Here is a 26918-nt window from a genome sequence, read left to right on the forward strand (position 1 = left end):
CGTTTGAATCTTTGTTTACAAAATCACATACGTCCTTTTGAATAAGTACCCGAGATTTGTTTTGCACAGCTATGCGAATAAACAGTGCTTTTCGAGGTCTCCCTAATCAATGATCGAAAACGACATTAAAAGCCGGAACCTCGACCGCAACAGCAAGAGAAATTAAAAAGAAAGATAAATTGGAAAGCAATACCACAAGCAGGAACTAATAATAATAAGGTTATAAGTTCCAGCCACAAGCGTCGCCACAAACTGATACAAAAATTATCAGATGCGGAGACATCCTGTTTTTTGGCAAAAAATGTTAAAGAGGTTATTGTATAGAACAGTATCAAAAGAAAACCAACGATATTATTTCCTCTTTGTTTGTCATTCTGACAGCATCTTGACAGTGCTACACGCGGAAATATCCTAAAATATCCGTTTCTAAGCATTTCTACTCGCAGGAAAGATAGCCCAATTTGAGTTAATTTAAGCTATTTTCATCTAAGACACTGAAAGTAACGTTCGGAAAAAATATTTCAAAAAATCCGATGAAAAGTATGGGAATTTTTTTGAGAATTGTCTTGTGTCGTGCCCCTTGGTTGGTGAGAAATGTCGGCGAGACCCTAATTAAATATTTATAGGAGCCCTAGTCGCACCCTAATTTAAACTTTTGCAAACGAAAACATGTGCGATTTTGTTTCAGTGTACAGCAATTTGACAAGTGACACATGTCAGAGCAGTGGGAACTATTTCTGAAAGTATTGCAATCAAAATTTTAATGAAAAATAAAATAGTCCAATAATATTGAACTTTAATTAAAATTATATTATGAAATATAATACTAAATGAATCAAAATATAAAATTTTTGGTTTCAAAACTTTGAAATATTTTTTTTCTTTTTTGTCGATGTTTGTTGGCGTTTAAAAATTTAATACAGTTCAGATAGTACACTCGTTTCCTTATTTCCACACTAGGTGAATTGATCAGTAGATTTCTTTTCTCCGTTCGTTGTGTTGTGTGTTGTGTTCGCGAGCTCGGCCGTTTCGTTCCCCGTGGCCACTAGCCAGCCAGTCAGTTTGATTCGTCACCTCGTTCCGTTCGCGTTCTGTTTCTCCGTTTGGTGGTCCCGTGATATTGAATTCCATTGTTTTTCGCCACCGTCCGAATTCCTTCATTCGATGAGTCATATTATTTGCTTTCGCTAATTCCACCATTCATCGTATCGCGATTTCATCCGGAGATCAGCAGTGGAAGAATCCGTTCCGTGATCCGATCATTAGAATGTTGTGTTGAATCCGAGGAGGGCTGGGGCCAGCGAAGACACACCTGATCTTGGAGGAATTTGTATTGGGAAGTTGGATGGTGGGGTTACTGGGGGGAAGTGTGAACGAATTACATTTTCTAGAGGAGAGGCCACTAAGTGAAACGGGAAGGCTGAATGGTTGACTGACCATTTGGCAAAGAGTGAACGGCGCGCGGAGGAAATCGTCCATCGTATTTTCCTAGTCCCTCGGCTGCTAGGCACCAGGCGAGTGAAACTTATCGCTGTGCGCAATCCGTCTGGGTGGCTGACTGCAACGTCGTCAGCGTCGATTATTTTTTTGGTGAATGGGCAGATGTTGGCTGAATTTGAAAATTTGGCAAGTGCTTTTGTGAAGAAATTGTGAATGATTGGTGATCGAGTAAGGTAGCGGTATTTGTAAGAGAGAAACGACCCGGAGGTTACTGAAGCACTGCCAAGAACACATTCCCCCCAAACGAGATGTGGGATCCAACACATATCCAAGTGACTGGTGAGTAATTTGATTAGTCATTTATGTAGCAAATATCATGCAGCGTTTATCGCGAAGGCATGTATGGGCTGTGGTTTTACAATTCGTCTGTTGTTTTATTTTGGTTTATCTGGAATTTAATTAATACAATCTTGTACAAAAAAAGCGTACGACAGAAACACTCTTTCTCTGATCATGACTACTAAAAATCTGCTGTTTCGTGTTTATTAATCAGAACTTTGGAGCAGTCACAAGCTAAAACTTGACTCCCAACTCATTCTTACATTGCCTATCTTTATATTTTTGAAAGCTTATTGAATGCCAATTTGTTTTTTTAAATACAAATAATTCGAATAAACATTGTCGCAGTATGATTTACTCTACGACGATGATTTTATTTAATTGTGTTGATACATTTAATCGGAATCAAAGCTGCTATTGATTCTATAGCATAGTGACCGCTCCACCAACGTGATTGATGCCCGTTCGTCCAAAAATGCCAGTGTTTTCACCACGCGATTGCCGCAGTGCAAAGTAACTGGAATCATCCGAAATAGGATCGTGGGTGGTGGGTCGCGACACCCCAGCCTGTGTAAATCTTATGGAAGAGGGGTCGCGACCCCCCAACTTTGGGAAGCTATGTTCTATAAAATACCGCAATAGTAGTTTGTGCAACTAGTTGCAAAAAGATGATTTTTTCAGCACGAGTTGTACGTTAATTGTTAATTGTATAAATACTACGAGTGCTGAAAAAATCGAGTTTTGCAACGAGTTGCACACGCTATTATTTTTTGCAATGACTAGAACTGGGCTTTAACATGATAAATCTGTACCAAAATGGTACAATTTTATTTACTTCACATGATCAATCTTCCCAAAATATCATGCTGCTGCAGGAAACAAATATATTCCATGTTATCGTGCAAATAAAAACAGAAATGCGGAAACGAGAAATGGCACAGGAGGAACGGCTACAGGACCTGACGCTTCAGGAACAACAAGATCATATAGACAAAATGAGTATGATGCGGGAGCAATACCAGATGAAGATGGCCGACGTTAAGGTAAAATTAGATGCAACTGGAACGAATAAGAAAGTATTTGAGAAGGAACATGATTCAATAAATCGCCTTAGAACACTCTAGCTTTGCAGGAGAAACTAGGTGGATCGAATAGAAGCAGAGAGAAGAAGAAGAAGAAAATAATGGAGCCAAATGTTCAGATGAAGAGTGCGAAGATTTATATTACTCTGAAGAAGACGAAGAAATCGGAGGGTACGATGAGGAGTCCGAGGATTATAGCTCCGAGGAAGAAGAAAAATCGAAGAAGAAAATTACGAAACAAGTTGGCAAATTTGTAGCACACGGGCTGGGGCGACAAATGTCGGGACCTGCGAAAGCACAAATTGCAGCGCGAAATGGCATTTCCAGGAAACTCCCAATGTTCAGTGGAAAACCCGAGGAGTGGCCGCTCTTCATCGGCAGTTACGAGGCCTCAAACGAAGCTTGCGGATACAGCAGCATCGAAAACCTTGTTCGATTGCAAGAATGTCTGAAAGGTCCAGCACTTGAGAGTGTTAGAGGACAACTACTCCTACCGAAATCGGTTCCCAAGGTGATAGGGAAACTGCGGCAACTCTATGACCGACCGGAGCAGCTTTTACAATACCACCTGGAGAAGGTTAGCCGTTTGGAGCCCCCGAGATCTGAAAGACTGGACACGTTCATTCCATTTGGAAACGCAGTTGAACAGCTATGCGACCACCTCGAGGCTGCGGATTTCCAAGTGCAAGGAGCGATCCTATTTCGGATGATTCCAGTTACTTTGCACTGCGGCAATCGCGTGGTGAAAACACTGGCATTTTTGGACGAACGGGCATCAATTACGTTGGTGGAGCGGTCATTAACCGATCGATTAGGCGTAGAAGGAGTTCATGAGCCCCTCACGATCACCTGGACCGCTGATGATACGCGAAATGAGAGAAATTCGACTAGGATGAACCTGTCAGTTTGCTCCTCAGGCAGTGAAGGGAAACTACTTCTGAAATCTGTGCAGACGGTGGAACAGCTTCTTCTACCCAAGCAATTCATTGATGCCACCGAAATGAGAGAAGTTTACCGGCATCTTCGCAATGTTCCCCTTTCGTCGTATTCAAGTCAGCGACCTGGAATGCTTATTGGACTGAACAACCTATACGCTATCGTGCCATTAGAAGCTAAGGTTGGTCATCTGGGAGAACCAATTGCTGTCCGGTCTAAGCTCGGTTGGGCACTACTAAAAGCCGTCAGTAGAGCGGAATTTCGTCGCACATCACCTGCAATGAACAGCTGCATGAACTATTACGGCAGCACTACACACTTGAGGAGTCCGTAGTGGCAGTGCCACATGAGTCGAAAGATGAAAAACGAGCTCGCGAGATTCTGGAGCGAACAACAATTCGTATCGGCGATCGTTTCGAGGTCGGTATGCTGTGGAAAATGGATAACCCGAAGTATCCAAATAGCTACCCAATGGCATTGCGTCGAATGAAGCAGTTAGAGCACAAATTAGGAAATGCGCCAGAGTTGCTCGCCAATGTACATAAGCAAATTGAGGAGTACCAGCAGACACCGGAATAGTTGTCATCGTTTGACCAGGATTCATCTTGGTTTCTTCCAATAAACGTAGTATTGCACCCGAAAAAGCCAGGAAAAGTGCGATTGGTGTGGGATGCGGCAGCGATGGCGTGTCCCTGAATACTCAGCTACTCACAGGTCCTGACTTACTCACTTCTCTTCCCAGTGTTATCAATCGCTTTCGTGAACGCCCAATAGTCTTCGGTGGTAATACACGTGAGATGTACCACCAGCTGTTAATAAGACCAACTGACAAGAAAACCCAGTTGTTTCTTTTCAGAAACTCTTTAAATCAAGCTCCGAATGTATACGTCATGGATGTCGCTACGTTTGGATCCAGAAAGGGTGTTCTCCGAGTCAAGCACAGTTCGTGAAAAACCGGAATGCGATGGAGTTCTCTGAGGCTGCGGCTGCTATAATTGAAAATCATTATGTCGACGACTATTTCGATAGCGTAGAAACAGTCGAGGAAGCCATCAACAGAGCGAGAGAGGTTCGGTTGATCCATGCAAAGGATGGCTTTGAAATAAGGAACTGGGTTTCCAACTCTGGTGTATTTCTAAATGAGCTAGGTGAAGTGAAAACGTCGCAATCCGTACATTTTAACCAAGACAAGGAGAATCAGTCCGAAAGGGTGCTTGGTATAGTCTAGGATCCTAAGCATGTTTTCCTTCTCAATGGAACATCGGCAAAACGTGAAGCCTTACCTTCTGGACGATATACGCCCGACGAAGAGGATCGTCCTAAGCAGCGTAATGGGGCTCACTTCCTTTACGATCCAAAGAGAAAATATTTGTTCAACAATTGTCGCGAACCGGATGCGAATGGGACGAGGAGATAGATAATGATGCTCTCGCAAAATGGGATCGCTGGATCGGACTTCTGCCGTTGGTCACAAAAATACGTATACCCCGCTGTTATTTCACTGGAATCTGTTCGTCTTCAGTGGGTCTTCACATCTTTACAGATGCCAGCATCCATGCTTATGGTTGCGCTGCCTACTTTCGAGTGGTGATCGATGGAAATGTGAGGTGCTCGCTCGTCATGTCTCGGTCAAAGGTAGCTCCAATCAATTCTGCGTCTTGAACTCATGGCGGCTGTACTTTGAGCTAGAATGCTACACACTGTCAAAATCAACCATTCGCTTCCCATAGTGAGACAAGTGTTGTGGAGCGATTCCCAAACGGTTCTAAGCTGGATACGTTCTAACCAGCACAAGTACAAACAAACTTCAGAATTGGTGAAATTGTGGAACCAACAAACGCAAGCGATTGGAGATACGTTCCATTGGATAATAACATTGCTGACGTCGTTACGCAGTGGGGATCAGGACAACCTTTGGTGTCCAGCAGTCCATGCACTATGGAGAAAGTGGTGGCCTAAATCGAAAAATTGACTTGCTTTGAATGACGTGTCTTGTAAGAAGGATAATTCAAACCTAGATTTCCAAAATTTCAGCCCTCTGTGATGAAAACTCATTGTGCCACAGACATCAAACTTAGGAAAATTGTGAAAATTGTAAAAAAAATGCATCTCAAACAAATGCAATTTTCTTAGCGAATAACGGTCCAATTTTGGAAATTAATACACCGTTGGAAAGATAATTGTCTAAGCTTTAAAATGGGTATGCTGTTGAGCTTACACGGTTGATAAAAAATAGTCAAAAATGGGTAATTATTGAAAAAAAATGTGTTTTTTGTTCAAGTTGGACTATATCTAACAAGCAGGGCCGAGCAGTCTCAAGAGACCACCACCACAGTTTAGTTTGGGGTCTATACTATCTGCGGAACGAGAATCCAGCTGCGCATAGCTGCGGATGAGCGTCATTTTGGCACGAAGTCGAAAAAAATGGATTTTTTTGTTAATAACAATTATCGAGCACAAACAAAAAAAAATCGTACTGTTTTAAATGTGGAACTGTTAAATGTCAAATTTAGTCTTAAAAATGTTACCCACTTTATTATTATTTTTGTGAAAATGGGTAAAAACAAACCGAAAATTATCATTCCATATAGAAACTTGATCTACCCAACTGGACTAAAAAGTTTTCAATGGTTTCACGATAACCTTGTTTATAATTCTCTGTTCATGTGCCATTTTACAATTTGTACCAACTATACTCAGGTATATTTATTTTCCTAATAAATATTATCTACCTACTTTAGAGTGGCTCAAATTAGTATGGGAAAAACTTTGTTCAATTTTTTTGATAGGCCGACCTCTTATTCGGTTCTATTTGATGCCCTGACGCTCTGGACAAAATTTCAGCCAAATCGGTCAACGTTTGGGCGGTGCTAAACTCGTTGGAAGTTTATATGGAAAAATGTATGCAGAAACATCCAAAAACAGTAAATTGCAGCTGGACTACACAACTTACGATGAAGAACTATGATACTCATTCAGATCTTGGAGAATTTAATACAGAATGTTATGCAGAAAACCGCGAGAAGATTCGAGTTTGCCCGGCTAAGTTATTAGCATTTCTCTGCAGTGGGGTTTGAGCAAATTTCGTTTCTTTTACCTTTGAAAAGAAATAAATTCACCCCTACAACACTCCAGTAAAATGCTAATACACAGAAAGAAAAATCATTATTAATAATAAAAATTCCGTTGGTTAAAATAAAAAGTTTCGTTGGTTCTTTTTCGTAGAGAGTTGCATATTTTCAGAATGAAAGTCCGTCAACTTTTGGTTCAATCAAGAGTAAATTAGCTATCCGCTGTTCTAGACTTAAAAGTTTGAACTTTCCAAAACAATTTGTAAAACTGTCAAATAAAAAAAAGGTACACTGTTGAGGTTAAAGTTTTAGTTTTGTTTCAAATGACAGTATATTGATAGGATTTCTTTTCAGAATCATAAAATCAAGAGAAATTTTTTAAACCAAGACACGTTTTATTAAACAAATTTGATTAATTGAAATCTTCTTTCACATAAACAGCGGGTTGCGATTATGTTTTTTTCGGGAGAAGCCTTTTTTGGTTGTTCTAGTAGACCAGACCTCTCGATCCGACGGTGATAGGTATATCGCTTGATCCATCCTTTCATGTTGAACCGACGGCACCTGCTGTCAACGACTTGGTCGAGTTCATCAGAAACTGTCCCTTGGGGTTCCAAATGGCGTCATCTGATCGTAAAATAATAGGATATTGAGCGATTCGTTTTGGCCGTAACATTTGTATGTACTTACCACTCATCTGTGTTCCGCCCAAAAGGAAATAACTCCATGAAGCGATGTGTCCAAGGCCATTATCGCAAATGATGGGGTATCATAGATCCTAGCCAGTTTTGATTGTTCCGGCTCAACATCTGGGGGACAAATACAAAAGTGACAATGAAAAATAATGCATAAAGAAATTATGTTTTGCCGTAGCTATAAATATAATTAATAGCAATCGATTATATGATCGTTAAACTGTTACTAATGTTACTCACCTCATAAATCACTGCAATTAAATCTGTAACAAGTGATTGCAACTCCAAACAATCACAGAACCAATCGTATAACTTCTTTTTGTTTCGTGGTAATCTGTCACGGCGCATTTTTTTAAACATTGTGTGTTTTGAAAATAAAAGTTTAAAAACTTTTGTTTTCATGAGACTAATTTCAAAGTTGACACCCAGACCCGACAAAAAATATTTTTGAATTAAACACTTTACTTTAGATTTCAAAGTTTTTACTTTTATTTTAAAGAAAAAATATCACTTCTTAAGAAGAAAGTTCAATATATTTGATAAAATAATGTTTGTTCTTTCTGTGTATCTTTGCGTAATAATCTCTAATCTTCTCGCGGTTTTCAGCATAACATTCTGTATTTTATTTTAGAAGAACTGAATGAGTATCATGGTTCTTGATCGTAAATTGTGCCATCCAACTGCAAATCACTGTTTTTGGATGTTTCTGCATACATTTTTCCATATAAACTACCAACGAGTTTAGCACTGCCCAAACGTTGACCGATTTGGCTGAAATTTTGTCCAGAGCATCAGGACATCAAATAGAACCGAATAAGAGGGCGGCCCATCAAAAAATTTGAAAGTGTTTTTTGAGCCACCCTAACCTACTTGCATGAAAAAGAACGGGGGAAACATTTTCAAATCATGAGTTTGTTTTCAGCTTTAACGCTAACAACGGGTACATTGTGTAGTTATTTAATGGAATAAAATCTGAAAAGAATTGTTTGTGATAATATGGAACATAGCAGCATCGTGTTACTTTTTGATCCAAAAAAATCTCAAATAGTCAATGCAACAAAAGCATTTGAATACATCAAAACAAAATATAATATTGATCTTGTCAAAGAAGAAAGACTATTTAAAAAGTTGCAATACGTAGCACAACATTTTTACAATGCGTGGCAAAAGGCTCACCGCAAACAAGAGCGCTTTGAGAAGTACATGTTAGCATGTTAGCTGAAGAAGCAGCAGAATGCCAACATAAACTATTAAAAAAATGTCGTACCCATCATGCTAGAAAAAGGTCACGAGTTGATAATCTACATGACGTCTTTATTCGAGCTATGAACTCATCTGATCCTTTGATAAGTTCAATAAATCTAGGTAGCAGAATGCGAAAGAAAGTATCACATGAATATCCAGATGTTGTAAAATCACTTTTAGTATTCGAAGAGCTTTACAGCTCTGAAAATGTAAACACGAATTAATGGATGATGTTGAACAACTTGATGATGATTTTGCTCTCGATGAAAATGTAGAAAATGAGTAGAATTGCTTGTCAATTTGATTTAGTTTTAAGAGAAAGTTAATAATTAAAATTTATTATGACAATTTATCAATAAAAATAAGGTTTTATTTTGTACAAAGCAATGAAATTTATTTCTTATTTTTGTGATTTTTTGCAGCAGTGAACACGCATGTTGACAAAAAGAAGCGACTAAATTGATGCCGTATTTCTTTGTTTCGCGATGAGATAAATATATATTCAATGAGATGGAGATCGGAACAGCTCCTTTATATTCATCCCTGCAGTATGAAAAATGGAGACAAATCATCAACTTTGTTAAAGATGTTGATATATGTTCAGTAAAAGTAACGGAAACATATTAAAAAATAATCCTTTCGACTAGTTTGATTGATTTTTTTGATAGGAAAAAAATATTTCCATAGGGGGGGGGGCAGATAACTTTGTGTGGGGGGAGGGGGAGGTTCGGAAGACAAATAATTCTTCACCAAAATACCTGATTGATAAAAGAATACTCTTATACGACATTGTTAAAAAAATGGGGAAGGGGTCAAATCTTGGTTAGGGGGGTCTTCCACCTCCACTTCTCCTGTTTAATCTTATACATAGCAACCTTATTCTAGTTTTAATTTGCATTTGAACTGCCCCTAAAATTAAAAACAATCGTTCAAGTTTATTGTTTAGGAATACGTAGCTCATTACTGGGTTAAATACTAGTTACACCTTCCGGATGCGATGAAAATGCATAAATATGCGGAAAAACAAAAAAAATATGTTTGGCCACCACTTTGTATGGAGCCGCCCCATAGTGCCATGGTTTAATGGACCATCTTTTCTATACCAGCCGGAGTACAAGTGGCCGGAACAAGTCAGTGCAAGTGTGGAAGTTCCCGAAGAAATGAAGGCTCGCATGCTGTTTTACAAAACAGAGATCCTCAATTCGTTGATTAACGTCCACGCGACGTCACGCTGGAATAAGTTGGTCCGGATTGCTGCCTTCGTTGTTCGATTTATCGTCAATTGTCGGAGAAAGATGAATAACGAACCAATTTTGGTGTCAAAAGCCGACAGTTCAGAAGAATGTTTCATACTGAGCCCATTGTGCCAAGAAGAGCTCCAAGCAGGGGAAACAATCTTGCTGAAACAAGCACAACAGGACAGTTTTCCGGAGGTGGTGAAGGTGTTGGAGGCCAGAAGAGATTATAACTCAAACGCTTCAATTGCTAAATCAAGTTGGCTTTTCCAGCTACGTCCGATAATTGATGCCGACGGCGTCATCAGAATGGATGGAAGATTGGCGTTATCAGAAGCGATTTCCTTCGACAAAAGGTTTCCAATCATTCTTCCGCGTCAACACGAAATAACCCACAAGATTATACAAAGCTACCACGAAAAATTTGGCCATGCAAGTCGGGAGACAGTGTTCAATGAGTTACGTCAGCGGTTCTACATCCCAAAACTCCGAGTGGTAATAGGCGGCAGTTGTAAAACATTGCTTTTGGTGTCGTGTCAACAGAAGTGGGCCTAAAATTCCGCTTCCAATCCCACGTGTAACGCCGCAAATGCGGCCCTTTTGTTCAGTCGGAGTCGATTATTTGGGCCCTATACAGGTAACAGTCGGCCGGAAAAGCATAAAAAGATGGGTTGCATTGTTCACGCAGTTCACCTTGAGGTAGTGCCTAGTTTAACCACAGAATCGTGCCTGATGGCGATCAGGCGGTTTATTTGTAAAAGAGGCTCGCTAAACGAGTTCTTCTCAGACAATGGGACGAATTTCAGAGGTGCATATAAGGAAATCAAGAAGGTGACAAACAAGATCTCACTGGATTGTGCGGAAAACGTCTCAAGTTCGACAATCAAGTGGAATTTCATTCCTCCCGGGACCTTTCGTATGGGCGGAGCGTGGGACAGAATGGTGAGATCGGTGAAGAAGCAATGAAGACAATAGATGACGGTAGGCAGTTGACGGACGAGATACTTCTGACCACTTTATCCGAGGCAGAGGATATGATCAATACCCGTCCGTTAACATATTCATCACAAAGCTCAGGAGTCGAGGCAATTGGGCCAAATATTTTATTGCGGGGCGTGGTCAGAGAAGCAGATCAAATAGTCGAAGGCGTCGATCAGTCAGAGATGTTACGGAATCTTTACAAGCGGTCGCAGTATTTGGCTGACAAGATGTGGCAGAGATGGTGCAAGGAGTACTTACCAGGTATCAATCGAAAGGTAAAGTGGAACGAGGAGCAAAGAAAGTTGACTGTTGGAGACCTGGTGGACGGAAGCCGGCGGAAGAACTGGACCCGCGGAGTGTTCGAAGCAGTTATTGAAGGAGCAGACGGAATCGTCCGGCAGGTGATGATTCGAACTACTGAAGGAGTGTTTAGAAGAGCAGTGGCTAACCTAGCGAGATTCCTGGTAAAACCGGAAACGGAGTCTCGGGCTGGGGTGTACCGAAATCTACTAGTATGGCCACACGGTTTGGCTCTAATGCCGGTCTAATACGAGACGCTATTGTTGGTGGACTGCTTCAAAGGATAGGAAAAGAGAGATGAAAAAACAAAAACACAATTCCAAAAGTTAGAGAAAGGAGAAAACTCGAAGTTAGTAATCACAAATTATTATAATAATTATAATTGGTTATTCACCGTGAGTGTGACAAATCGCTAATTATGGATACGACACGGTAATTATAGTTCAAAGAAAGTGAAATAGAATGAAATAGTTTAAAACTAGTTAAACATTGATATTATAAAGGTTTGCTCCGAAGAAATACCCTCAATGGTAGAGGCACAGACAAACAGACATAACACTCGTCAAATTTCCATCGTTTACTGATTTACTGGTCAATTCAAATAATCATTAGTTGGCCAATCGATCACTCGTGGCGCGCGCATCGTTTTTGCTCGAGTTTGACGTTTGCTCACTACTGCCATCTGGTTCGTGATTTGCCCAACTAACTGAAATCAACAGATGTCGTTAGTGTTTGAACGACGATTAATTTGATGAGTAAATGTTCAATGTGTTATGTCTGTTTGTATGTGGTAGAGGATTAATTAACCAACTTGTTGCTTGGGGGTCCCGTAGCGTAGTTGGCTACACGTTCGCCTTACAAGCGGATGGTCATGGGTTCGATTCCCAGCCCCTCCACCAAACCCTCGTCAGTCGCCGGATCCGCAGCCCATACGGTGGCGTTTGGGGTACGCGCCTTACCGTCACGGCTGCCTCTGATGACGACTGACAACTTGTTCTTCTCGGAGGCATTCCTCCAACGTTACCCGGATAAAAGGCAACCGAACAATGCAACGATCATTGGAATCACGACACGGACAAATTGACACAATGGACTCACGTATATTGTTTACATCTACAGAATTTCATAATTATTCATACAGTGGTTCCGATCATGTCGTCAGAACAAGAAATTGCCAGGGAAAAATATTTGTGCATCTACCATCAAAATCCGGAGGCATCCCACCGATCGATCGCTAACAAGCTTGGGATTGCAAATTCAACTGTATCTCGTGTAATGAGAACCTTTAAGGAGCGTCTGAGTGTTCAAATGAAGGAAGTGAATGTCCAATGGACAATACAATAATTAGGAGTGGTACAACAACTCAAGAAGTTTCAAAACGTGTCCATCCGAGATGTCGCTAACAAGTCCAAGGTGTCGGTTGGTTTTGTGCAGAAAACCACGATGCGTGCTAGCTTATATGTTTACAAGGTAAAAAAGCCTTAAACCGAAATGAAAGGCGAAACGCCACTGCAAAAACCCGCGCCCGGAAACTTTACACGAAGTTGTTCACCAAATCGTGTTGCTTCGAGATGGATGATGAAACCTACGTCAAGGCTGACTTCCGTCAACATCCTGGGCAAGAATATTTCGTCGCCAAGTCTAAGTTCGATATTCCGGAGGATTTCCGAACGAAAAAATTATCAAAATTTGCAAAGAAGGCAGATAATTTGCGAATGTCGTGAAGTAAGCGCTCCCTTCACTACTTCCGGATCAATCAGCGGTACGATTTACACCGAAGAGTTGAGAAGCGTCTTTTACTATTTTCATAAGAAAACACAAAGTATCAACTCTGTTTTGGCCTGATCTGGCGCCCTGCCACTACGCTTAAAACGTGTTGGAGTATAAGCTAACGGAGTTAATTTTTTACCAAAATATATGAACCTACCAAATTAACCGGAACTTCGTCCAATTGAAAAATTCTGGGCAATGGTGACGACAAAACTTCGCAAACATCCCAAACTTAGTAAAATAGAGCTGGAGTTAAAGAAAATTTGGGTAAAAACAACAAAAACATTGGGCAAATCGATTGCACAAAATTTGGTGGGTGGAGTGAAAAGGAATGTGCGCGCATTCGGGATGGGTAATGAAATTGAATAAAACAAATGTAAGTCATGACAGATTGAAAGTTTTTCATTTCCTGAAAATTTCAAGAAAATCCGATAATCGGTTTGATTTTGATGAGTAAAATTTATAATTGGAACAGTTTACAATCAAGTGAGCATGAGCATGAGCATGATTGACCGCCCACGGTTGCTACTCCGTTATTGCCAGGTCAGCTGTAATTACACAGAGAACCAAAAGATGAAGTTTGGGACTAACATCATCTTCAATGTGTAAGAACTGGTGACCCAAAAATAAGCAATACCAGCGCCGGCCGTGTCCGAATGCAGGTCAATTAGGGAATAGGTAGGAAATTGTTGACGTGATACTCGCTTTGATAGAAGCCGACGAGTCATCTGCACTTCCACGAGAGATCACTGGGATGTTGGATATATGGGGTAGGAAGTGTGGCAGGGTTCGTTTTGGTAAACGGTATGCCGTGTATAACGTGTAGTTTGATCGATAAAAACAATACTAACAGCAGAACAGAATTTCGGTGATCGGCTGATCGTTCTGCTCACCGCACAAAGCAGAATAAAACTATGATGACCGGCCGATCGTTCTGCTTACTGAAGAAGCCATGTCTAGACGCGATTTAAACTTTTACTTTTAATTAATTTACACACACGCACGAAGCAGAACAAAATTTCGGTTATCGGCCGATCGTTCTGCTTACCGCACAAAGCAGAACAAAATTTCAATGACCGGCCGATCGTTCTGCTTACTGAAGAAAACACGTCTGGACGCGATCTCCGAATGTTCTACGTTCTTGTCTTGTCTTGTCTTAGCACATGCACAGCCAGTATGGAAAAGCATCCTGGAAATGTCGGTTGTGTTTCCGAGCATTTTCTTGTCAGCATTAATATTTACAGCATATCATAAATATGACACAAATATTAAAATGGCCAGGCCCACCGTGCAGGCTTGAAATTGGGAGATAATTCATAATTCTCTGGCAATCAGATAATTCAATAATGAATAACATGATCAACAAAGAGTTTTGAATTCACGAATTGGAACAGTTTACAATCAAGTGTACAAAATCTCGTTTCGATATCAGCATTCAAGAAAGCAGTTTATCAGCTAGTGAATTGAACCCGTTAAGATAATTAAAGAAGTAACTCATTTTCAAATCTTCTAAACGACGCACTTCATGTTACCATCATAAATCTTAAACATAAAAGACATTGTCTTAAGTTAATGGAAAGCAATAAATAAATAAATAAATAAATAAAAAAATATGTGTTTGCCATTATTATCGAAAACACCCTTTACAGTCTCTACGCGGCAAATTGACGCTGATTGAGTCGCATTTGCTTGGCAAACATACGTGTAGTTTCCGACAATGGTCTGAAAACATACTTTTCGGGGTTATACCTTTCAAGTTCTAACTCTAACTCTAATCCTGATCAACTATTATATTTCACAAAACATTTGTCCCCAAAGCCAGCTGGAAGACGTTTTTATTCGATATTAATGTTCTGCGGAATGAGTTATAATAGGGAAAAGTGTGACAGTTTCCGTGAACAAGATCAAGTAACAGTTAGAAACGAATTACCACCGCGTCTTCCTTGTTTTTGTCCCCCCAATGCAACGGAAATTGGTATGAACGACAAATTGGCGCCCAACATTGAGCAGCGTTTTAGTACAACAGTCTCCATTTTTCTCTTCCACCGAATCGAATAGCAAGCATAATGGCCTAATCGGGGTTTGGCGTGAATGTGGCTGATCGCCGGTTTTTGCTATTTAGTATTCAGCATTGGTTTAACGATACGATGAAATGCAGGCAGAGAGAAATCGTAACGGTATCATTGATCGACAGTGTAAACGTTCACTCTTCTTGTTTCAAATCGACGTACTCTCTCTAGGTGAATTAGATTCATCACGGCATGGATGACTCAAACTAAACAAAACACATTTTTTCAACTAGATCACGAACTTCTGGAACAACCTAAATTGCAAAATGTGTATGTGCAATTATTGGTCAATATTTGATAAATTCTATAATAAAATTGTTTCAATCAAGCGATCACTAGCGTGATCATTTATGGCACTTTTCGCCCCTTCCGAACGCACCTCATTGAAGGGCAATAAATTTCAACAAGCGGCGGAGCCGTTCTTGGTTCGATCCGGCTGCATTGAGAAACAATAAAAAGGAAAAATCGCAAACATTGCGTTCCGTTCCGAGCAAACACGTTTGCCGCCTTGAACCGTCATCCATCCATCGAATCGAACAGCAATCATCGCAGCAAGCGGCTCGGAATGTCTAATGAGAAAACATCGGCGCACAGTTCCTCCGACCCCAAGTGAACGAAGGCGGCCTTGAATGCAGACAGTACCAGTCACCAGAGAGGCTCGCCGTTCGTTTCGGTTGCCATCCCGCGCAGGAGATGACTGAACTGTTTTGGAACTGCGGGGGTGCTGGTAAAAGTAGTAAACACTGAGTCAGCATATCATAGACATCGACTATTAACTGATAAAATTCGCGATTTCGAAAGTGGGATTGGCCGACTGGTAAAAGTTGAGTGTACATGTCACGGAAATCACGGAAGTACATGGCCGGTGGTGCATCTAAACCGCACCAAGCGGCTTTTTGACTATCTCATGATACTTTGCTTTTAAAATGAACACAACTTAATAAAAGGATTTCGGGAATAGCCTGTTAGTAGACGTAGTTTTATTCCATTTGCCTTTTGTTTCTCAACTCCAATGCGTGGAAACTCGTACGAATTAATTTCTTACAGAAAGTCCTCACATGTTTCCTATTTAGGTCCATGGATTTTTACAGCATTCGTTTCACTGGAGTGTCTTTGAGCTAATATTTTACCAATCAAAGCCCCTCACGTTTATTTTAAATCACCAGGTTAGTCTGAGTTTATGGTACGGGATTTTCCCGTATGGAGCACAGGAAAATCCATTCAAAAAGCCACTATGGCATGGAACTTGGATGGTGGTCCTTTCTGTGATACGTAATAATGTCACATGTGATTTAAACACCATCGAGAGTTTATAATTAATTTAGTAACAAAACTTTAAAAATTATACTATTATTTTAAATAATTCAAGAAACATCTGAAACAGCTGATGAGGGTCAGGCAATTGAACTGCTACGTAAGTTAGTAAAAATAATATAAAACAAAACACGTATCTATCAGGAACTAGTCCTACAAAACGTCGTCGAGCCGTGGGCACGTCGTCATTTTGATACCAAGGGTTGGGTCTTACGACAAAATTGGACGCTGGTTCAAAAAGTGAAGAAAGCTCAACTAAGGGGCTTTCAGGGTTCATTTCGAGCTAAGGCTAAGAGCGGTCAACTAGTTCGCCGTACCTGAACTTCATGAATTTCACTGTCTGGAGAATGTTGAAGGACGCGTCTGCCATAAAACATCTGGTGGAATTTGGTAAAATAACACAAAAGCGGGCCTTGTACGATACGTTCTTCGATCGTCTGCGACAATCGATTAAGCTCATGAAATTGAAATGAAATATTTTTGTTCTGATCAATTTATCTGTTTATTGTTCTAATGTAGCCCATCAATTGCCAGACTCTGTAGTACATACTATAAGAGTATTATCAGCAATGATTTAAATTGTATAAGATGTTTATATATTCTGAATCCTCGTCCAAAAATACGTATTCTGGCAAAAAATACGAAAACAAATTTGTTGTTCAGGAATGTATGAAATTTGCTTCGTTTGTTTGAGAAACTACATATGTCCACGCACTTTGAAGAGCAATTATGGAGTACTGCTTACAGTTTTTGCACTGGAAGTGCCCCAGGGTGTTGAGTTTTGCCAAAAACTATTGATCTGTGTCGAGTAAATCGAAAGATTCTGTGCCAAATTGTTCAAAAACAGTTGTTTGTTGTTTTCTCGAAATTCTGTAAAATGGATATATGCAGTTTCTCAAACAAATGATTCAATTGTTTAATTCATTTTATAGTAAGTTTAGTTCCAATCTTTTCACTTGCTGGGACAAAAAAATCATTTCCAGCAAGCGAATCAATTTCGTGCATTATAAATTTTTCGGAATTTATCCGGATGTTCCACCAGGAATTCCTCCAGGTCTTCCAGAAATTGTTCCGGAAGATCCTCCAGAAATTCCTCTGGAAGTTCCTCAAGGAATTTCTTCGAACGTTCCTCAAGGAATTCCTACGGAAGTTCCTCAAGGTATTCCTCCGGAAGTTCCTCCAACAGTTCTCAGAATTCCTTCATGATGAACTTATTTTTAAGATACAAAATCACGTTAATAAAGTATCCAAAAAAAGGTACCTGCCACCCACGCCCCGGGAATTCTTCCGAAATTTCCTCCAAGAACTTTCCCGGGAAAGTGTTTAGGTGTTTTTCTACGGGAATTCTCCATTCCTTGAGCAATTCGTCTACAAATTAATCTGGCTATTTCTCCAGATATTCTTCCGAAAATTTCGTCAAATTTCTTTCGGAATTACCTGTAAAAATTCCCCTTGAAATACCTCAGGAAATTAATAAAGAAATTCTCCCGGAAGATCCTGCTGGAATACACAAAATTTCTGCTGGTACTTTCCTTAAAACTTCAACAAAAAAATAACATCCAGAAAGCCCTGCCTTAACCCCGGGAATTCTTCTAGAAACTCTTCCTCATTTTCTTCTAGAAATTCCTCCATGAATTCTCCCAAAAATTCCGTAAAAAAATTCCCCGGAAACTACTTCAAGAATTTCTCCAGAAATAATAAGCTCCCCCGAAAATTTCTCCGAGAATTCCCCAGGATTTCGTTTCGTAATTCCCACAGAAGTTTTCCAAGCTATTCTGCTGACAATTCCTTCGAGAACTGCTCCGGGGTGTTCATTTTTCAGGAAGAATTTCCGAAGGAGTTTTTGTGGGAGTATTCGAAGGAGGTCCCACAGAATTTGTAGGAGAATTTCCTAAAGTAATTCCTGAAGAAAATCGCAATAGAGAAGGATTTTCGGATAAATTTTTGATGGATTTCTTGGGGAAATTCTTACAGGAATTCCTAAAAGAGTATTAAACAAATCTAGGAGAAATTCTAAAACAAGAAGGTTTTTTCAAATGAAGTTCATTAGGAATTTTTAGAGGAAAATATTTTAGAATTTCTAAACAATTTTCAAATAAAGTTGTGCAACAATAGACTGAAATACGAAAGAGATTGCAATAGGAATTTCATGGAGCATTCCAGGAGAAATTCTTCAGTTTCCTGAAGAACAATTCCCACATATAAAAAAATATCTTTATAACTATTTTATTAAATATTTATATAATTTCAAGAACCTTTGATTCGGAAGCTACAAGATGACAGCTCCATTGTAACTCTTATAAACGCATGTATTCCGAAGCCATAGTCGTGTACAATAAGTCCCGCATGGTTACACCCACATATCATAATGAGTGTGTTCCCACTTCCTGAATCAACATTCAATCCTCTTGATTCTGGCGTGTATTTAGCGATAAGAAGCATTATTTTTTATTAACAGTTTTACAATAAAAGATTACAATGTTTCATAAACCCTCATATAGCCTTTTCGTTACACCTTAGATAGACATTAATTCCTTTTTTACATCTTCCAAATTAGTTTCCTTGTTATCTTTATATGCATCATAGTGTTAAAATAATATATATTAGCTGTTGAGTCTTGAGTATTCCTTTTAGCTATGTAGGTTTTCTTTTAACATGCGCTGAATGGGGAAGCGTCATTAACAGTATAATTAATTTCCCCATACTAATTTGCATGGGAACTTGAAACGGCTTGTGCTAAATCAGTTTTAATCCAAATGAGCTCAAATTTTCAGAGGACACTCAGAACATGATACAGAATCAGATAAGCACTGTGAAACAAAATCGATTTTTTGAACCATCCTACTTCCTAGCCTCTCGAGAGGAGACTTCCTAGCTTTTTTGAAGGAGGCTTCCGAGCATCTTGAAAAGAGAGCCTCTTGAAAGAAAGCTTCCGAGCCTCTTGAAAGGAGGCTTCCGAGCCTCTTGAAATTAGGCTTCCGAGCCTCTTGAAATGAGGCTTCCGAGCCTCTTGAAAGGAGGCGTCAGAGCCTTTTGAAAGGAGGCTTCCAAGCATTTTGAAAGGAGCCTTCTGAGCCTCTTGAAAGGAGGCTTCCGAACCTTTTTAAACGAGGCTCCCGAGCATCTTGAAAGGAGGCTTTCAAACCTCTTGACAGGAGGCTTCCGAGCCGCTTGAAAGGCGGCTTCCGAGCCGCTTGAAAGGCGGCTTTCGAGCCTCTTGAAAGGAGGCGTCAGAACCTCTTGAAAGGAGGCTTCTAAACTTTTTTGTAATGCGGCTTCCAAGCCTCTTGAATAGAAGCTTCCAAACCTCATGAAAGGAGGTTTCCGAGCCTCTTGAAAGGAGGCTTCCAAGCCATTTGAAAGGCGGCTTCCGAGCCTATTGAAAGGAGGCTTCCGAACCTCTTGAAAGGAGGCTTCAGAGCCTCTTGAAAGAAAGCTTCTGAGTCTTTTGAAAGGCGGCTTCCAAGCCTTTTGAAAGGAGGCTTCAAAACCTCTTTACAGAAGGCTTCCGAGCCGTTTGAAATGAGGCTTCCGAGCCTCTTTAACCGTTGTGTGACCGGCAAAAAAAACACCCTTAACAGGCCGGCAGGGTACCCGGGTACCCACGAAACTAAAATGCTTATATCTCTGGAAATTTACAACCGATTTCAACAATTTTGGGCTTATTCGATTCAGAATTTTCTCTTCTATAAAGATGTTACAAGGATGAACCGATCCGGTCAATTAAATTCCTGGAAAATCCGGATTTCCAGGGACATGTCCTGCATAGATGATACTGATCGTGGATTTCGATAGCTAATCAGCTATATGGGTATCAAACTTGTAGAAATTTCATCAGTAGATTATTTCTTATCAATTTGGGTCCATCAGAGGTGCAGATTTTTGATTGGCCATGGCCATTCCAGAACAGGTTCCTCGAGGGATCATAGGTGGCCATGAACATTGTTCAATGGAACATCAACAATATGGGTATCAAACTTCATGAAATTAACTTTTGCGTATGTCCTTAATGATCCTAGGCTCACCAGACAAGTTGACTTAGGAGTGGCCATTCTGGAACAGGTTCCTCGGGAGCAGGGGTTGGTCAAAATTATTTCTCATTGGAACCCCAACAATATGGGTGTCAAACTTCTTGAAATTGTCTCAAGCGTTTATTTCTGATCTATTTAGGTTCATCAAACAAGTTCACCCCGGATCTCCAATTCCGGAATAGGTTCCCTGAGGAATGTTCATTAACATTTTCAGAGCTCATTGTTTTAAATCAATTTATCTAGCAATGTGAGTGCTAAATAAATGCAAGGACCACTCATTGACGCCGGCTGACCAGCAGGAGACCCACCATAAGATTCCGGACACTCGGAGATATGATTGATTCCAGAAATTCTTCTAAACAGATGTGACTTTTCATAAACCGTTTGTTATAACATTGTTACATCAAAACCAATACATGCACTACTCTTCGATCCTAGGTGGCCTCTATCTGATACTACAAAAGTTTGTTCTAGAAATTTGCGCCTTTTCTTATAAACAATCCGTTGTAAAGTAATGTCCAGGGCCATTAATTGACTCCAGGTGGACACTAAGTTATCCTTGGGAAGCTCCGAATCATCCAGAGCAGTGGTTAATTCTTGAAATTCGTCATTTGTTGTGAGAGCAAAATTAATGCAAGGGCTACCTGGTGGTCCCCAAATGGTGCTCCAGAAGTGCAGAGGCATCCGGAGCAGTAGTCAATTATTGCAGTTCGTTCTAGAAACTTTCGAAAATCGTTTGTAATAGCAGTATAGTAGCAGAGTCTTTGCTCGCGCTTAGAATCATAGGGGCGTAACTGTCTAAGATAAATCCATTAATACAGTTACGCCCTTATGATTCTAAGCGCGAGATTGCGAATATCATTCATTGATCCCGAGTGGCCACCAAGAAATCCTCCTGAAATACCGGAATTCCCGAAGCAATCGTCATTTCTTACATTTTGTTTTCAACAGTTGCGTAATCGTGAACAATTTTTTTGTAACAAAGTAAAAAAAGAAGGAGAAGAGAACGGGCTTGGTAGTCACAAGGCTACTGCTTCTGCCTCATACGCAGGAGGTCGTGAGATCAATCCAGTCCGTTCCATTCTCGTACTTTGAATTTTTCTTTAAATTTATCTCTAGCAATCGCTAGAACTGGAAATGGACTTCCATACCATTTCCATTTCTTTTCCTATACCTTCAACTTGACTATTCTAGCCATTTCTGCTAGAATTGGAAATGAGCTAAAGAGCTCGTTTCCTACATCCAATTAGAAATTCCATCAGTTGCTTTCTATCTATAACATTGACAGTTCGTTAACCAAGACGGACCTCTGCCTCCAAGACGGACCTGAAACAAAAATCGGTAACTAGATGCGCTCCCTCAGTAGATGAAGAAACTGGCTAGTCTAATCAGTTTCGTCGTTCCAGTTCAAAATTTACCTGTCTGGCCGTGAAGGCCGATGAGATGTCGACGGATGAGATGTTTAGCCTGAAGATGATCCTTTATGAATTTCGGGAGTACAACTTGCAGACTCACCATCTGTCAATTGATTTCAAAGTAGCGTACGATTCAGTGAAAAGAAATTAGCTATGGCAGATAATGTCTGAACACGATTCTCCGGCAAATCTGATTACGATGATACGTGCAACGCTTGATGGCTCGAAATAAAGTATTCGGGTTGCAGACGACGTATCAACCGCGTTTGTGACCGTGGAGAGATTGAAGCAGAGTGATGCGCTCTCAAATTTATTGTAAATATTGCACTCGATGGGGTGATTAGGAGATCTGGTGTGCAGAAGAAGGGCACTATCATCATATGGTCGCATATGCTCCTGATCTTTGCGGATGACATTGACTACATTGGTAACGATCACAGGGCAGTAGTGGAGGCTGTTGCCCTAATGAAGAGGGAGCAGGCGAAGATAGGCTAAATCATCGGCTCTACCAAGACGGAGTACATGGTTGCGGGTAAAGATAAAGGTAGGCCTATTGGTGTTAGTGCTGAGGTAGTGCTTGATGGGGAAGTTGTTGAAGAATTTGTTTATCTTTGAACACATGACATGTAACATGTGACAATGACGTTTCCTGTGAAGTGAAAAGACGTATTGCTGCTACGAATAGGGTCTTCCTCGAATATTCGAAACGAAATTTTCTCTGATTCGTACATCCTTACGGTTAAAGAGGTGAACCGGAAAGCTTTTGGGGTTTTCGAGCGAAAAGTGCTACGTACAATTCTCGATGGGAAATTAGAAAAAAATGTGTGGCGCAGACGCATAAATCACGAGCTGTATCAAGTGTATAAAGAAGAAAATATTGTGAATCGTATAAAATACGGCAAACTCCAGAGGGCCGGTCACTTAGTGCGAATGTCGGAAGAAAGAATAGCAAAAACAATATTCACCAGAGATCCGGATAGAGGCCAGCGACTTCGTGGTTGCTGCACGCGGTGGAATCGGACCATCACCCAAGATTGACAATTATGGAGCTCCACAATACGGTAGTCAAAGGTTGTTTAGAGCTTCTAGTGGAGTGTCTTCACTTGCCATAAGACGATTTTGAACTATCCCATTTTATTCCACCACTTGAAGTGAACGAACGTTTTATTGAAAGTCGCAGCATTATTGGATGTATTGTGGCTATCCATTTAGTTTGCATCAATCATGCTCTCACATTTCTCAACAAGCGATTTCTAAAAGCTCAAAACTTTCTAGGACGACTTAAAAATTGGCACATCTTCGAAAGTTCCGGAGCTTCCAGATGCTCACCTAACGGCCACACGGTGTCAATGAATGATCCTCGAATTGATTTTGATCGCACACAACTACAAAAAAAAGTCGCAGCTTTCTAGGGCGAGTTTCTAGAATTGATTACTTTACGGCTATTCCGGAGCTTCTGGAACACCACTTAGTGGCTTCCCGGGGTCAACGTTTGGTTCTTGAAATAATATTGCTCTCATTTTGATGCATAAATCGTTTTGTGAAACAGTACGGTTTACGAGGATGAATTTAAAAATTGGCCCTTTTCTCAGAATGTTCCGGAGTTCCCGGAGGACCATTTACCGGAGTTTTGCTCTCACATTCATAACAAACCACTGTATTCTAGGACGATATTCAAGAATTTGTTTTTACTATGGGTGTTCCGGACATTCAGCGCCAGATGACCAATGGTTGGTCAATGCGTTGGTCATGCAATGATTTTACTATCACAATGCTACAACAAGTAATAGTTTTTAGGATTTCCAGAATTGGCATTACGCCAATAATAGATTTATAAAAAAAATCGCAACTTCAAAATATAATCTTCTAAACCTGGTCATTTCTCCTGATGTTCCAGAACTTTCTAAAACCACTTAGTGGCCATCCGGGATGAATGAGTAGTCTTTGTATTGATTTTGTTCGCTCATTGCTACAACACTAAAATTCTAAAAAGTCTCAGTTTTCTAGGATAAACTTTCAGAATCGGCAACTTCTCCGGATGTTTCGGAGCTTTCGGCAGTCCATTTAGTTGCCTTCTGGTGTCAAAGGGTGGTCCTTGCAATGATTTGGCTCTCAACACACGGATTACAAAAAAACTGCAGCTTTCTATTTTTTTATTTATATTTATTTATATTGAAAAATATTTATGGTCACTATATCACCCTACGGGGACCTGTTCTGCTGCAATGGAAACTATAAAGTCAGTCATGGTGGCACTAAAACAATCAGAAACAACTGCTGAGGCAATTTCAAGAAGTTTGATGCCCATATTGTTGAGGTTCCATTGAAAAATGTTTATGACCATTTCTGGCCCCACTGGGAACCTGTTCCGAAATAGCCACTCAAATTTTCACACATCTGTTGGAACCAAGATAATAAACAACAGCATGCTGTGGAAGTTTCAAGAATTTTAACATCCATATTGTTGGGGATCCAATGAGAAATGTTTTTGGCCAACCTTGACCAAACACCCCGCCGTCCCCTCCCAACCCTGGAAACTTGTTCCAATATGGCCACACCGAACTCAACTGGTCAAGAACACACGTTAGAAATAATTTCAAGAAGTTTGATACCCATATTGTTGATGTTCCCTTGAAAAGTGTCCATGGCCACCTATGACCCCTCGAGGAACCTGTTCTGGAATGGCCAATTGAAGATCTGCACGTCTGATGGATCTACATCAATAAAAATCAACCTGCTGATGAAATATCAAGAAGTTTGATACCCATATTGCTATTTACCTTTCGAAATCCACGATCAGTATAATCTATGGAGGACATGTCCCTAGAAATCCGGATTTCCCGGTAGTCCAAAGGACCGGATCGGTCCAATCCTAAAACAGCATAATAAAGGACAAAATTCTTAATCGAATGAGCCCAAAATGGTTGAAAACGGTTAAAAATTGCCTAAGATATAGGCATTTTAGTTTCGTGGGTACCCGGGTACCCTGCCGGCCATTTAAAGGGTAAAAAAATGTCGGAACCCCTCCCTCCACCCCTCCTTAATCAAAATTTCAGTTAACCCGTACAATCGATTTTGGCCGTCATTATTGTGGATATGACAGAGTTTCAACCTCCTACTATGAAAATTCATTTAGATATCGCGAATTGAATTCCAAAAAGGTACCCGGGTACCCAGCCGGCCACACAAGGGTTAAAATAGGCGTCAGAGCCTCTTGAAAGGATACTTCCAAGAATTTTGTAAGGCGGCTCCCAAGCATCTTGAATAGAGGCTTCCAAACCTCATGAAAGAGGGCTTCTAAGCCTCTTGAAAGGAGGCTTCCAAGCCTCTTGACAGGTGGCTTCTAAACCGCTTGAAAGGTGGCTTCTGCTCCAAACCAACGCCATGTGACTATTTCTATAGTTGACAGTTTGTCGCTTTGGTAAGAAAGCGTCAATAGAGCCAATAGAGTCGCAACGAGAGTGGAGCAATTCTCTGTGAAATAACGATTTTTTTTTCAAGATTTCAATTTTGTATTTTTTGATTACCCTGAAATTTTGAATATACATCCTTTATGGCCAAAAAACATTATCTGCATCATTGGTTTGCCATTTTAACTCTGGTGTAGCTTTTGAAAATATACATTGTGAAAAAAATTTCAAACATTGAAAATAAAACTCAAATCTCAATTTTCTCAAAACGAATTTTTCAATATTTTTTATTTTTTGACATGTTGTTGTAGATAATAATATGTATTATTTTGCAGAAATGATGGACAAAAAAATTACAATAAGTTGGTTTTTAAAAATGGTAGAAATATAATTTTTACATTTTTATCAATTCGATTTTATGAAAGTACGTTAAATTTCCAATGGAAAAGGTATACGTCACTTATTTTCTAAGTGCAGCTGTTTGTGAGATACAACGGTTTGAAGATAAAAACATACCGATTTTTTTAATTTCCAGTCTTTTTCGAATGTTTTTCAAATCTATTTGACATAGAATCAAATGTTACTGAAATCATATTAAATCACATGTGAAGATAGGACAAATCAAGCATCCGAAAGATATTTAATTTGCAAAAAAGAGTGGAGGTTGGTACTCGGATTCTGATAGCTTTTCCGCAAACGTGACCTTTAAGTGGTCTTGTTGTGTAGGGGTTATCACGCCTATCTAGAGAGTAGGAGATTGAGGGTTCGAGTCCCTCCAAGACACGTGGATTCTTTTTCGCAAATTTCATATTAATTTGTCCATTTCGAAACATGTGCTGTGCATATGCACAGCCAAGATATTTTACAAAAAAATTGTTTTCGTTCGGCCGAATTGTCGAATAATATGCATTCATTTATTTAGTCTACATCTAAACAGATAACACTGAATCAACAATTTGACGCCACAATACACGGTTCGAGGCCGCATCTCTCCATCCTCGAATACGCCCCACGCTCGCCAAGTCGTTTTGTACCTGGTCTGCCCATCTCGCTCGCTGCGCTCCACGTCGTCTCGTACCTGCCGGATCGGAAGCGAACACCATCTTTGCAGGGTTGCTGTCCGGCATTCTTGCAACATGCCCTGCCCATCGTACCCTTCCGGCTTTAACTACCTTCTGGATACTGGGTTCGCCGTAGAGCTGGGCAAGCTCGTGGTTCATTCTTCGCCGCCATACACCGTCTTCTTGCACACCGCCAAAGATGGTCCTGAGCACCCGTCTCTCGAATACTCCGAGTGCTTGCAAGTCCTCCTCGAGCAGAGTCCATGTTTCATGTCCGTAGAGTACAACCGGTCTTATTAGTGTCTTGTACATGACACATTTGGTGCGGTGGCGAATCGTTTTTGATCGCAGTTTCTTCTGGAGTCCGTAGTAAGCCTAGCTTCTCCAGATAATGCGGCTTCATATTTCACGACTAACATTGTTATCAGCCGTTAGCAAGGATCCGAGGTAGACGAATTCCTCGACCAGCTCAAAGGTATCCCCGTCTATCGTAACACTGCTTCCCAGGCGGGCCCTGTCGCGCT

General features: G+C 40.3%; 1 protein-coding gene across 6 annotated transcripts in view; it reads left to right on the forward strand.

Annotated features, from left to right (window-relative positions):
• Positions 1-1578: 1578 nt before the first annotated feature.
• LOC134207971 (rab11 family-interacting protein 5) overlaps positions 1579-26918 on the forward strand; it is a 78633-nt gene continuing 53293 nt past the window's right edge. For all 6 annotated transcript variants that reach the window (XM_062684069.1, XM_062684070.1, XM_062684068.1 and 3 more), the window contains exon 1: positions 1579-1779. In XM_062684069.1, the coding sequence (XP_062540053.1) occupies positions 1749-1779 (31 nt within the window). In that variant the 5' untranslated portion in view covers positions 1579-1748. The remainder of the gene's footprint in view (positions 1780-26918) is intronic.

The sequence above is a fragment of the Armigeres subalbatus genome, chromosome 1, assembly GCF_024139115.2.
Source record: "Armigeres subalbatus isolate Guangzhou_Male chromosome 1, GZ_Asu_2, whole genome shotgun sequence".
Taxonomy (NCBI): domain Eukaryota; kingdom Metazoa; phylum Arthropoda; class Insecta; order Diptera; family Culicidae; genus Armigeres; species Armigeres subalbatus.